The sequence below is a fragment of the Pelobates fuscus genome, chromosome 2 (genome assembly GCF_036172605.1).
Source record: "Pelobates fuscus isolate aPelFus1 chromosome 2, aPelFus1.pri, whole genome shotgun sequence".
Lineage (NCBI taxonomy): Eukaryota > Metazoa > Chordata > Amphibia > Anura > Pelobatidae > Pelobates > Pelobates fuscus.
The window spans coordinates 28,165,617-28,180,871 of NC_086318.1; the positions used below are offsets into that span (position 1 = coordinate 28,165,617).

Below are 15,255 nucleotides of genomic sequence, written 5' to 3' on the forward strand. Positions count from 1 at the left end.
CAGCAACTCCCAACAACCACAGTACAGGTCGCAATATGGTGCATACACCCAAGCAGCACTCCGAAATGGCGACACGCCACCAGCGAGGACACAAATATGGAGAGCCCTGAAATCCCCCCCCAAGCTGGGAATCGGCTGAGAACGCACTAAGATCCCAGATGCTGCGGGGCAAGCTGAACTCTCTGACCTAAGTTTTACCCGCACTCGCATTGCTGGACTCCTGTTCCCAACCACTCCTAGGAGAACTAGCCGGTTAAGTCTGTTCTCTACGTTATAACTCTTGACAATCTTAATGGTCTAACATGTAATCAACCAAATATTAGTTTAATAATACCAACTATACTGTACTTAGCATGTAACCGAACGGAAATTACATAAGTAACGACAGTCATGTATTGTCTAGCATAGTACTCGTTACTTACTTAATACCTAAGCAAGCCTATTAATGTTTTGCCTATTTTCCCTGATATACCCATGTAATATCTCGACTTTACGCTTAATAGAAACTAAAATGTGAATGCTCTAGACAAATCGCATACTAACTATAAAATTGTGCAAGTTCTAACATACCCTTACTGTTATAATTGTGTGGAAAAAGCATGTGGATTGCCGTCGGGGTACCCCATGCGAGTTGTTCCCGCAAATGCACTACAAAAATAAAGAATTATAAAAAAAAAAAAAATTCCTTAAGTTACTTACCTTAATCCAGCGCCAGGCTCCCTCGGCGCTGGTGACCTCTCCTCCCTGTCTGACTTCAGCTCCCCCGTCCGACGTCACTGGAGCTGAATGCGCATAGCCGCGCGCGCATTCAAAGTGTCCATAGGAAAGCATTTCTCAATGCTTTCCTATGGACACTCTGCGTGATGGAGGCAAAATGTGCCTCCAGCGTCGCAGATGCGCCTGTAGTGTCTCTCCGGAAGACAGCCACTAGAGGCTGGATTAACCGCAAATGTAAACGTAGCAGTTTCTCTGAAACTGCTATGTTTACATGTGAAGGGTTAAAACCTGAGGGACATTGCACCCAGGCCACTTCATTGAGCTGAAATGGTCTGGGTGACTATAGTGTCCCTTTAACGCTGTCACGGCGTTATATGCCGTCCGAATATTAATGGGCTGTTAAGGTGAATTCTGATGACTCTGCAATGCTATGGGGCTGGTATGTAATTTTTTCCAGGGCTGGTTTTCATACCCAGTCCGGCCCTGCTTACCACCTATCCCGCTCCCCCATCCTGTCCCTTAGTTTCCCTCTATCCCTCCCCTCCTTGGTCCCCGGTAAGTCTCCTATGACGAACAGACACATAGTTGTAACCATACAAGTTGGACACACAGAACAGAGGGGTTGAGGGCCCTGCTCAATGAGCTTACATGCTTTACATGGGGTAAAGTGACACAACAATGTAAGGATTGTATTAGACTAGTGACAGTTGCAGAAGAGGAATCAGTCAGGAGCTATTAACAGTTGATTGATACGCTTTCATGAAGAAGTGGGTTTTTAATGATTTTTTTAAGTAGTGGAGACTGGGTGAGCATCTAACGGAGGAGGGAAGTGAGTTCCACAGGAACGGTGCAGCCCTTGAGAAGTCTTGAAGGCGAGCTTCAGAGGTTGGAGTACGGACAAAAGATAAATGTAAGTCTTCAGCAGATCGTAAGGGCCTAGATGGGACATACTTGTGTATTAGGAGGATAGATAGGTGCAAGCAGCATTATGTAGAGATTTGAAAGCAAGAACCAGAATTTAAAATTGAGCCCTATATCTTACAGGAAGCCAATGTAGGGACTGACAGAAGGGTGAGGCGATGGAGGTGCGGGCGGACAGGAAGATGAGCCTCGCCACGCATTCATTATGGACTGTAACCACGCAAGTTGGGAGCATGTAAGACCACTGAGAAGCGGATTACAGTAGTCAAGGTGAGAAAGGACAGTGGAATGGACCAGCACCTTAGTTGTATTTGGCGTTAAGTAGGGTCAGATGCGCACAATGTTTTTGAGATGGAACCGACAGGATTTGGAGATAGACTGAACATGAGGCTTGAAGGAGAGGTTGGAGTCAAAGAGAACACCTAGGAGGGGAGCCTGCATGGTGGAACTGATGGCAGCACCATTGACTTGGAGGGAGACAGACACAGGAGTAACAACACTTGAGGGAGGAAAGACCAGAATTTCAGTTTTTTTTTCTTTAGTTTAAGAAAGTGGGCAGCCATCCAGTTAGAAATAGCAGAGAGGCAGTCAGAGACACTAGTCAAGAGGGACGGGGAGAGATCAGGAGAGGACAGGTAGATTTACGTGCCATCTGCATAGAAATTATATTGGAAGCCAAAGGAACTAATGAGTTTACAAAGGGAGGCAATATAGATGGAGAACAGTAGGGGACCAAGGACTGAACCTTGGGGGACACCAACAGAGAGGAGTTGGGGAGAAGAAGCAGAGCCAGAGAAAGAAACACTGAAAGAGCACTGGGAGAGGTAAGAGGAGCACCAGAAGAGAACAATATATTGTAGACTGATATTGCGGAGGATGAGAAGAAGCTGTTGATGATCAACAGTGTCAAATGCCACAGACAGGTCAAGGAGAATTAGGATAGAGTAGTGACCATGAGCTTTTTCAGCGAGTAGATCATTGGATACTTTAGTCAGTGCCGTTTCCACAGAGTGCTTAGCGCGGAAACCAGACTGAAGCGGGTCTAGCAGAGAGTTGGACTCGAGGAAGACTGTCTGCCATTACCTTTTATTGTATTTATTTACTCCCCATTAACGTTGATTTACTATTATTTACTTGAAGTACCTGCATTACTCCCTGGACGTGGAGAGGGGTGAAGGGATATAGCGAACTGGAGTAGTATGCTTTTTAACATCTGTACAGTCAGAGTCAACTTTATATGGCTCTGTAAACTGTGAGTGTATATCTGTATTCAAAGTACATAACAGCAGCTAAACAGCTATGCTATCAGAATTCTGTTGGTCTCTTTGCAGATGTGAATCAATATTCATGTGTATAATTCCTTAAATACAGGAAAGCCTTTCATAATGTGTCTGAGTGATATTTACTGCGCTTCCCATTTCTTTTGTATGTTTTAAATAATTAAATATGACAAGACACACAGGAGATGTTCTGCAAATGTGTGTATTTGTGCATTATACCCATTGTATGTATCAGAATATTACAGTTCAAACTTAAAACAGCTTCTAACTTCTATAAAATTTGCCAGTGCTACAAATATTGCATTGATGGATCATTTATTTCCATTTTTCTAAAAAAAAACCAAAAAAAAAAAAAACCAAACAACATTCAGGAACACAGTAAAGAAATTATCTATATCTTGCTCCTACAATATCAACATCATGAGCTCTAGTAGTACAATTTTGAGGATTTTGAAAAATCACAATGAACAATGAGGCCAAATGTTTCCAGATCTCCGAAACTGCATTATTTTCTCTTATTATGTGCTTCAATCATTGTGTATATTTTATATTACATGATTATGCTATGCTTCAATCATTGTATGTCGTTTATATTGCATGATTATGCTAGGTTTAGGATTCTAACTTCAATAAAATTTGCCAGTGCTACAAATATTGCATTGATGGACCATTTATCTCCATTTAAAAAAAAAAAAAAAAAAACACAAAAAAACAAGTTGAGTATTTCTATCTGTACTTTTCCAGATTGGTCTCCAGAAATCTTCTAAATCAGCCCACTGCAAGAAAGAGCAATAGGTTAGGTGAGGAATTGTGTTACAGGAAAGAGCAGGTTAATCCAAAATATAGAATGTAGATGATCTAAAGATCGCAAAGCATCATGGGAAATTCAGTTCTACTACCAGTCTAGAAACATTCTGGAACACAGTAAAGGACTGATCTATATATTGCTCCTACAATAGCAACATCATGAGCTCTGGTACTACCATTTTGAGGCTTTTGAGAAATCACAATAAACAATGAGGCCAAATGTTTCCAGTACTCCGAAACTGCATTATTTTCTCTTACTATGTGCTTCAATCATTGTGTATCTTTTATATTACATGAATATGCTATGCTACAATCATTGTGTATCTTTTATATTACATGATTATGCTAGGTTTAGGATTATACATGTCCTGGTCTGTTCAAAACTGCTTATAGTTACAGTCCTAATTGCTCTTTCCAGCTACCACCATTTTAATTTAGCTATCTACCAATAATGGTATGTTGCAGAGGAACTGGCGAGATACAAGCACACTCGTGAGAGTGAACTCTGGCCCTGGAGCTACAGGCTAGAGTTCACTCCTACCACTGGGAAACCAGGGAATCCCCACCGGACCACCAAGGATGGAGAAATGTCCTCCCTCCTCCCAGTATAGAAGAAGGGAGGGGGGACATAAATGTATTAAATTTTATAAATTCTTTATTTATTATTTTTTATCAAAAAGCCCCCTATCCTCCTCACCACACATTCACACGTTGCAACCCCATACACACACATTGCCCCCACATACACTGCCCCCACACACATACATACACTGCCCCCATGCACACACTGCCCCCACACACACACTGCCCCCACACACACATACACTGCCATACACTGCCCCCATACACACACTGCCCCCCACACACACACTGCCCCCACACACATACACATACACTGCCCCCACACACACACTGCCCACCCACACACACACACCCATACACACACTGCCCCCACACACATACAGTCTCCCATACACACACTGCCCCATACACACACACATACACTGCCCCCACACACACACTCTGCCCCCACACATACAAACACACTGCCCAACACACATATACACTGCCCACCCATACACACACTGCCCCTCACACACACATTGCCACACACACATACAGTCCCCCATACACACACTGCCCCCCACACACATACACACAGTCCCCCTTACACACTGCCTCCACACACACATACACTGTCCCCCCATACACACACCATACATATTCACACTTTGCACCACACACATATACACTGCCCACCCATACACACATTGCCCCACACACACATACACAGCCCCCCATACACACATTGCCCCACACACACCCTGCACACTCACACACTACACCCCCTCCCTCCATACACACACACTGCACCCCTCACATTACAACACTACTCATATGCCCTACTACAGCCCCATATCCCAGCAGATCCCAGGTAAGTTGTCAAACTGTTCTTAAATGGTTTGACTACTTACTCTGGGAGGGTGTCCCGGCACTCCTCACACCATAACTACTACACAGAGCTGTAGTGGTTATTGTGCATGGATTATTTCTTTAAATAATATAAAAATGCCCCTCCCAAGATCAGTCTCTGGATCCGCCACTGGAACACGTGACGGTGGCCATCTTGTTTAGCCAAATGCGGTCAGCGGGGTTTTGCCGTCGAGTTCACGGAACTAAAATCGGATATGTGACGGTACAAACACAGCTGAACGCAACATTAACATTGCCTATTTGCACGAACGGCCCACGTTCATGCATTTGAACAGTATTTGAACTATGGTGAATAGACCGGCCACACAACATAAATCTGTGGAACTAATTTGGGCAGGAAAGCCATGCTTGCGGTCGGTCAAATGTGATTTCCATCTATCTCCTGAACCACTGAACCGATTCGCATGATTTTTAATATGTTGTTCCCATAATTATGCCCATTCAGAAAATATATATATATATATTAAATATATTTTATGGGTGTTACGGTTTCCTCCAGGCTGGTTGGAAGTTGGACCGTAGAACGGATGCTCCTAGCGCTCACCATAGGACCATCAGCACCGTAGACACCATAACTACTGAGTAGACACCAGAAGTACTGCAGACTCCACAAACCGCTGCTGCTGGGCTAGGATCTCGTCATCTACTATCCACCCTGGACCTATGACCAGACTCCAGGTTCCGGTAGGTGAACCTCTTCCTTCTGTAGAGCGAAGCAGGATCAGGAACAAGAGCTCTTACAAGAGCTCAGTAGCTAAGCAAGTATGAAGAGCGTAGCAATCTCTGTAGTGATTATAGCTGTCCCCTACAAACATGAGTCAAAGCTGCAAATTAGAGGCACCCAAAGGGCTTTCTTTTATGCAGGTTTCCCTTAGATAGGACCACCCACAGGGTTTTACAGAACAGCCAATAACATACGTACATTACAGAAAAGACTCCCAGCAATTACACACAAAAATCCTCCCCCTCTGCCTGTGATATAATTATGGTACACAATGGGTAACATAATTATCACAAGCAGTAAAAATACAGTTTTTATACATGTACTATAACTTTAAAACCATACCTCCAATCGTCATAAAATATGACATATTTAGAATCAGCACACTTTAAACATAAACACTCTCAAAAATCAGACAAATCCCTTCAGTGGATAAAAAGTTAGTCAGAAGTCCTTTATGACTGACCGCAAGCACATTTTCCTGCCCAAAACAGTTCTATAGATTTGGGCTGTGCGGCCGGTCAATTTCACACTGAAAAAATGACTAAGTCCCATTCGAATGCACGAACGGGGCCGTTTGTGCATTTGGCTTAGTATAGCAGTGAGTTCAAACTGCCAAACGGGACTTAGTCTCTGAAGCTGAAAACTAAGTGTAGGAGAAGGTAAGGGTCAGCGGTGTTCAGTGAAATGTGCAGCGGATTTCAGTTCCATGGATTTGGCTACACATACCGCTGACCGCATTGAATGAATAAAGATGGCTGCCGCCACATGTTCGTTTGCACGAACTGCGGCCACCCAGCGTTCGGCAATTTATCTACAGCAAGCTCCCAGCCTGGGAGGTAAATTGCCTGCACACTTCCACTTCTGGGTGGTCCGCCTGTGTGGTACTTGGTTCAGTTAGCCCCATTTACTGAACCAAGTGGGAGAAAGCGAGGAACAAATTATTTTACACGTCTGGGGACATAGTCTTAAAGGAGCATTGTTCACCAAAGTCACAATATGTCCCCAGACGGTTCTTAAAGGGCCATACACACGCAGTAAAAGTCTATAAGTTTTCAGGGGCACAATCTTCCAGGGGCCACAGTCATGAGGAAGAAGGCTGGCAAATAGGCTTCTCCACAACCCAGGGAAGCAGGGCAATTTGTCATTTAAAGGGTCAATTACAAATGGCAGTTTGGAACAATGGGAATTGGATGTTTAATTTTAATGTTATGAAAAATGTGTAAAAAGTGTATTTTTCGCTTGGAGATAATTGAGTTGATACAGCAATTAACTCAATTATCTCCCAAGTAGAGGGGAGGAATTTACAGTAATGAATGGGAGTCAGTGGCGTACATACCAGGGTCGCAGGGGTCGGGGCTGCGACCAGGCCCGGCCCATTAGGGGGCCCGGCCGCCCTGCTACCCAGTATGTACCCAGTTTAGCCAGCCTCTTCTCCTGGGGGGCCCAGGAGCTGGCCACCTCAGGGCCCCCCAAGGCTGGCCCTGGTGTCACCCGGCGGACGGGATGGCGGCTGCGCGAGGGAGCATTCTCCCCTGAGTGCTCCCTGTTCAGCTCCCTCACGCGCTGCGTACTGATGCCGGAGCCAGAATATGACGTCATATTACGGCTCCGGCATCACTACACGGTGTGCGACGGAGCTGAAAAGGGAGCATTCAGGGGAGAGAGCTCCCTTACGCGCCCGCCAGCCACCCAGACAGCCCGTTCGGTGACCGGCTGCCCAGCAATACTACTGGACCCCAGGGAATCCCCTCAGCTCTCCCAAAGGTAGCGAGGCTGGGGGATTAAATTAAAAAAAGTGTTTGTGTGTGTGTGTTAGTGTTAGAGTGTGTGTGTGTGTGTTAGTGTTAGAGTGTGTGTTAGTGTTAGAGTGTGTGTGTGTGTTAGAGTGTGTATGTGTTAGTGTTAGAGTGTGTGTGTGTGTTAGTGTTAGTGTGTGTGTGTGTGTGTTAGTGTTAGTTTTTGTGTCAGGGTTTGTTAGTTTGTGTGTGTCAATGAGTGTGTTACTGTGTGTGTCTGTTACTGAGTGTGTTAGTTTGTGTGCGTCTGTTAGTGAGTCTGTTAGTGTGTGATTTGTAAGTGAGTGTGTATGTGTCTGTCTGTCAGTGAGTGTACACATTTTACAAATTTTATCCCTAATCCGTATCAAAACAAGTGGATCCAAAATTTGATTCTTGCCAGAAATTAGGAAACTCAGACAGTACAAAATTGCTAAATCGATGGAATTGTAGAAGACTTTCGATTCATTCCAAAATGAATTACACAGGTCTAAAACAGAGTTCATAAAAAAACAAAAAAAAACAAAGGAATTTAGCCGCCTTAATTGCAAATTTTGTCCAATCATTTAATACTGGGTAAAAAAAAATCTCCACTTAAATGGAATGTCCACTCTCCATTTCTTTTATTAAATTCCCCACCTGCCACCCAGGGTCTCCACCAGCCACTAATGCGTGGTGGCCAATGGGTGGACACAAGGTCATTACCCCCTTTACTATTATAATTAGGGATTCAACCCAATTATCCGTTCACATCCCATTCTTTACTTTAAAGTCCCACATCTGATTCCCACGACTGTAATCTCATGTCATTTAACATTATACAAATATATTTGCGGCCAGTACAAACCTTTATCTGGAAATCTATTCATAAACAGGGCTATACATACGACACAAGGACACACATTTAGGCTGGAAGAAAGGAAATTTCATCTAAGGCAAAGAAAAGTTTTTTTACAGTAAGAGTAATAAGGGTATGGAATTCTCTGCCTGAAGAGGTGGTTTTGTCAGAGTCCATACAGATGTTTAAACTGCAATTGGATAAATACTTGCAAAAACATAACATACAGGGATATAATTTCAAATTAGTGGGGTAATAGTTGCTTGATCCATGAAGACATCTGACTGCTATTTTGGGGTCAAGAAGGATTTTTTTTTTCTAGTTTGTTGCAAAATTGGAAGCGCTTCAGACTAGTTTTTTTGCCTTCTTTTGGATCAACAGTAAAAACATATGTGAGGAAGGCTGAACTTGATGGACACAATTCTCTTTTCAGCTATGTAACTATGTAACTATTTAACTATGTAACATGCCTCGTCCGTCTTTCTAGCAACTGGGCAGCAACCAAGCCTTGATTTGAAGCTTTTTGGTCTAGATTTCAAATGTCTGGTGGCATTTGGATCGGTTAAAATCCTGACCTAATTCAGGTCTGGGAGCCTAATTGTAAAATTCCCACATTATTAAATAGCGTAGATATCTGATGGTTCTGCTAATCTGCCAATTACTCTTGCTTTGGATTCACTGCATAACTTAGAGTATAATAGAGGTATTATTTTCATAAACTGATATTGATAAAATAAAATAAATATATACTTGTAGATACATGTCAATAGCTAGATTGTAACATACCCAAAGTGAATAACCTACTAAAACCATGAAATAAATGCATTAATTGATTGTAATGAAGAATTTGTTGCTATTTCATATCTGTTCCTTACCAAAACTATATTGTAATAAGAATCCACGTGCGCCATTTAAGCCATCACTATGAAAATGTACTATAACTACATTTTGTGTAGATACCATAAGAGCAGGTGCAGCAAACCCACAGAATCTGCCCAGAAGAGGACTATTTAAGACTGGTCCATCATATATCTTCACATAGTCACAGACGCAGGAACAAGTAAATTTGCAATATTCTATATGAAACACAGTGAATTCCAGAGACACCTAAAAGATAAAGGCAAACTCTTGGTTACAAGAAAATATTTCTAGAGTTGTCTTTGACTTGTGACAAACAACATAAACTCCTTATCTTCAAACTGATGTACATATGGACTGTGTGTGTCATTATAACTTCATAAAAGCACAGGTCAGATTTGCTAGAAATGTACAATTATTATTTTTTTCTTTCCACTTCACTATATCTTCAACCTAAGTAAGTTTGGTTCAGGTCATCTAAATGTATTCTATCAGCCTATATTTCTTTAAATGTTCTGTGTGTCTTATGTTTTTAATCTGTTGTATATAAATAATAGAGTGCATTATTTAAATTGTGTTAAAGGGACACTATAGGCACCCAATGTAAAACATTGCAGTTTCAGATAAGATAGCCACAAGAGGTGCTTATAGGTCTCTAACAGAGTCAACTTGGCAAAATGACAAAAAGTGAGGACATCTAAAGTCTTCAAATTCCCCATATGAAAGCAATGATTCAATGCTCACCACCCATGTGAATAATGTTCCACCATCGGTATGAGGTTGTGATAGGAGGAGACCTAGCCAGCGCCGAGGTAAGTGAAAAAAATGTTTTCTATTTTTTTTTTAATCCTTTCAAGACCATAGGTGGGGGGTGTAACGGCTACCCAGGTAGAGAGAGGGTATCTGCCGTTGAAGACGTCCTTTTTCCTTGCAAGCTGCTGTGGAGAAGTAAGCTGATGTAATCCCATCCACGATATCCAGAGCGAGAATCAGGTTCAGTTATAACAGGAACAGAATAACATCCCAAATAATCCCCTTCCAAGAAAGAGACGAGGCTACGTTTTGAAGGGTCAAGATGAACTGAGGACTGGAACACCCAGCCTGCTTTTTATTAGGAAAAGACACACACAGGACACTCCCAGGGGGAGGATAAAAACAACCAATTATACACAGGGTAACACCCCCACGTCTCCTCCCCTCAGATAACCACATAGCACTATTATAACGTACAATATTTTACCCCAGTTCTGGATGTACCCCAAAAACAGGGGGTACACCTTTAAGTCCAGCACCGCTTGAAAGGTCTTGGTTAGGGGAACAATCTGTCCAAAAATCAGCCCGTTCGGATGAATGGTTCGGGAGATACAGAGTTCCAAAGTTTTGACAGACCGCACAGACCAACTAGCCGAAAATAGTTCCATGAGTTTTGGCCTTGCGGTCGGTCTCCGTTCGCACGGTAAAAAGGTACGAAAATCTTGCCATCCATTCGAATAACGGGGTTCGCTGAAATCCCCATAGACGATTGAGTATAACTACCGAACGGTGGGACGTTCGGTAGTTTCCGTACGAACTTATGGAGGTCTGGAGGACTCAGCGGTGTTCGCCTGTTTGCGTATCCGTTTTTAGTTCCATGCGGTTACAGGCAAACACCGCTGTTCGTGCACAAGATGGCCACGAACACGTGTAAAGTCCCGAAATGGCGGCCACCTATATTTTATACACGGAATTCGTACGGAATCATACGAACGAGGAAAATCATACGAACGAGGAAAATGAAACGAATAGGTGATTACGTTGTAATTCCCTTGCTTGCTTCACAGCCACCAGAGACTTGTAAGGATCTGTTACACTACTCCCCTTTTGTGGAACACTCCGGCAGACCCGGATTGATCCTTTTCGGGTCAACTTGGGGCTGTCCGGTCCCTTGTTAGGGCAATAGTTCTGTTTGCCTGGACAGACCATCGGCATTCCCATTAAACTTGCCAGGGCGGTATTGAATGGAGAAGTTGTAAGGTTGCAGTGCTAGGCTCCATCTCAATAAACGTCCATTATCTCCAGCTACTCTATTCAGCCATACCAGGGGGTTGTGGTCGGTGATTAGGGTAAATTCTTGTCCGTACAAATATGGGGTGAGTTTCTTTAGTGCCCAGACCAGGGCCAAGCATTCCTTTTCCACTGCCGCGTAACTCACTTCTCTAGGTAACAGTTTTCTACTGAGATACGCGACAGGGTGCTCGCTCCCATCTTCTCCGACCTGGCTTAGAACTGCCCCCAGTCCATACATGGATGCATCTGTATGAACGACAAATCTTTTGTTAGGGACGGGGGCAGAGAGGACAGGTGCATGAATTAGAGCATTCTTTAGGGCCTGAAAGGCGGTTTCACAGGCGGGAGACCACAGGACTATCCTAGGTAAGTTCTTTTTGGTTAGGTCTGTCAAGGGTTTTGCGATGGTGCTATAGTCAGGGACAAACCTCCTATAATATCCTGCCGTCCCCAAAAATGCTAAGACCTGAGTTTTGGTGTGGGGTGTGGGCCAATTAGCTACAGCTTCAACTTTAGCGAGTTCTGGGCGCTGTTTACACTTTTCTGGTTTCAGAGTCAAGCCTGCGGCCCGAATCTGATCCAGTACGGCCTCTACATGCCTTAAGTGCTCTCCCCAGGTTTCGCTATAAATCGCAATGTCATCCAGGTACGCGCAAGCGAAATCCTGGAAGCCATCAAGGAGGCGGACCACTAAGCGCTGAAATGTAGCCGGGGCATTTTTCATCCCAAATGGCATGACCTTGAACTGGTACAAGCCAAATGGGGTGACAAAGGCCGACTTAGGGATAGCCTCCTTGGCCAGGGGAATCTGCCAATACCCTTTGCACAAATCGATGGTGGTCAGATAACGTCCCCTGGCAATACGATCTAATAGCTCGTCTACTCGGGGCATGGGATATGCGTCTGTCACGGTTCTGTCATTGAGACGTCGATAATCGACACAGAACCGGGTAGTTCCATCCTTTTTGGGAACTAGGACCACAGGTGAGGCCCATGGACTGTCAGATGGCTCTATCACCCCCAGTCTTAACATCTCTTGGATTTCCTTCCTCATCTCCTCTTTTACTGCCTCAGGAATCCTATAGGGGGTTTGTCGGAGAGGGGTTTGTCCTGGGGTCTCTACATAGTGAGTTGCTAAGGGGGTGTACCCGGGCTCTTGGGAAAACGTCAACCCTTTCTCGGTCAGCAGTTGTCGGATCTGCCCCTTTTTGGCGGGGGTTAACCGCTCCCCTAGTTGTACGGTATTGAGCAGGGTCTTAGACTCCGAGTTAGCTAATAGGTCGGGTATGGGTAAGCTGTCAGGGTCTTCAGTGGCTGGTATACATATGGCGGCTATATCCTCGGGTCTTTCCTGATATTCTTTTAATAAGTTTACGTGAAAGGACTTCTGGATCCTTTCATCTTTGCTGCTGGCAATTACATAGGTGGTGTCACAGACCTGTGCTACCACTTTGTAAGGGCCAGGAGGTCTGGAGCTTGTTCCCTTTGACAGGTCTAAGCACCAGCACCTTCTGGCCTACTTGGAACGTTCTCTGGCGGGCGCCCTGATCGTACCAACGTTTCTGACGCCCCTGGGCCGCATGGAGATGGTCCCGTGCCATCCGGGCTAACTGTTCCATACGGTCCCGCATTTCCAGCACATATGGTACGATGGGGACATCTTCATGTTCTGTCTCTCCCTCCCAGTGTTCTCGGATGAGGTCGAGAGGGCCTCGTACTCTCCGGCCATAGAGCAGTTCAAAGGGAGAGAACCCTGTGGATTCCTGCGGTACCTCCCGATAAGCGAACAGGAGGTGCGGCAAGAATCGTTCCCAGTCTCTGTATTCCGCTGTAAAGGTCCGCAGCAGTTGCTTTAGGGTACCGTTAAAGCGTTCACAGAGACCGTTAGTCTGAGGGTGGTACGGGGAACTAAGTAGGGGCTTAATACCACAAACCTTCCATAGCTGCTGGGTTAGGTCTGCGGTAAACTGGGTCCCTCTATCGGACAAGATTTCCTGAGGAAATCCCACTCGGGTGAATATCCCGACTAAAGCACTGGCGACAGTGTCAGCCTGGATATTCGTCAGAGTGACGGCTTCCGGGTAGCGAGTAGCATAGTCCACGACGGTAAGGATGTATTTCTTACTAGAGGGACTGGGGTTAGGTAGGGGTCCTACTAGGTCGACTGCCACCCGGCTAAATGGTTCCTCGATCACAGGCATAGGTAACAGTCGAGCTTTCGGGTGATCCCCCCTCTTCCCTACCCGTTGGCATACATCACACGTACTGCAGTAACGTCGCACATCCTTTGAGATCCCCGGCCAAAAGAAGGTCTGGGTGATCCTGAAGGTGGTACGGTTACCCCCTAGATGCCCTGCCAACGGAATGTCGTGGCCGATTCGAAGAAGTTCCAACCGGTATTTTCTGGGTACCACTAGTTGGCGCTTCTGCGAAGGGGCACAGCCTCTCTTTCTGCCTTCTGTCAGTCTGTATAACCTGTCCCCATCCCATAGAAAACGTTCTTGTCCGTCCCCCCTACTGTCAGCTAATTCCCGATACTTTTGGAGGGTGGGGTCCTCTCTAGTTTCCCTCCCAAACTCCTCTGGGGTGTCCCAAGCTATGGGCCTGCTTATCGTAGTGGGGTTACATGTGGGTGCTTGGCTTACCTGGGTCTCCCGGCCTGTATTAGGATCATCTGCGACACGGGTCTGTGAGCGGGTGGTTACAGGACAAGCGGCAGCCGGTGTGGGCAAATATGCTGAAGTCAAAGGGCCAATGTCATTTCCCAATACGACCTCGGCAGGCAAGTTGTCCATAATACCAACTGTGGTTTTTCCTGATCCGACTCCCCAGTCTAAGTGTACTCGGGCAGTGGGCAAGCGAAAAACAGCGCCCCCGGCGACCCGAACAGCAACAGTGCGGGTAGATACATTCTCTGGCTTTACTAGGTGTTTTTGGATCAAAGTGATGGTAGCCCCGGTGTCTCTTAGGCCTTGTGCTATTTGTCCATTCACTCGAACCTCCTGTCGGTGATGTTGTCGGTTATCTGGAGAAGCAGCTTGTATGGGATCTGCTTCATACAAAATCCCCAGACATTCCTCAGGGCCCATTTCGGCTTCCAGACAGTGAGCCGCAGCGGGTCGTGATGCAGGGGCCTCTGTGTTGGGAGTTGTACGTCTCCAGTTGTTGTTATTGGATCTTAGGGGACAATATCGGGCAATATGTCCGAGGTTGCCGCAGTGATGGCACGTCACCTTTGACAAATCCCGGGGGTAGTTGGTAGGTCCCTGAGGACGTGGTGGTCCTGGTGGGACCGGAGCTCGAAACTCTGGGCGTGAGACAGCGGCTGGGGTACGTGGCTCTATCTTATGAGCTTGTCGTGTAGTACCCTGGCTTACTCTCCTCGTCTCGGCGTATTCATCGGCCAGCCGAGCCGCCTCATTTAAATTAGCGGGGCGCCGGTCTCGTACCCAGTCTTGTATGTCCGCAGCCAAATCTTGGAAGAAATGTTCCATTAAGAACAACTGCAATACCTCCTCTCCGGTGTTGGCCTTACACCCTTGAACCCAATGTGATGCTACTCTTTGTAGTCAGTTGGCCCATTCCATGTGGGAGTCCACAGCTTTGTTTTTGGACTCCCGGAAGCGGCGACGGTATGCTTCTGGGGTTACCGCATACCTGGTGAGCAGTGCCTCTTTTACTTTTTGGTACTGCGTGATCTCCTCTGTAGTGAGTGCTCGAAAAGCCTCATTAGCTTTTCCTGACAGTTTTCCCGCCAGGATAGTGACCCATTGCTCTGGTGGTATTTGATGTAGA

General features: G+C 45.4%; 1 protein-coding gene across 2 annotated transcripts in view; it reads right to left on the reverse strand.

The window, feature by feature from the left end:
* Positions 1 to 3,206: 3,206 nt before the first annotated feature.
* LOC134586495 (astacin-like metalloendopeptidase) overlaps positions 3,207 to 15,255 on the reverse strand; it is a 95,904-nt gene continuing 83,855 nt past the window's right edge. Inside the window, exons 12-13 of one of the 2 annotated variants that reach the window (XM_063442038.1) lie at positions 9,517 to 9,663; positions 3,207 to 3,694 (exon numbers count right to left, since the gene is read on the reverse strand). In XM_063442038.1, coding sequence (XP_063298108.1) covers positions 3,590 to 3,694; positions 9,517 to 9,663 — 252 coding nt within the window. In that variant the 3' untranslated portion in view covers positions 3,207 to 3,589. Of the gene's footprint in view, positions 3,695 to 9,431; positions 9,664 to 15,255 lie in introns of both variants that reach the window. The other variant, XM_063442039.1, reaches the window with a different exon arrangement.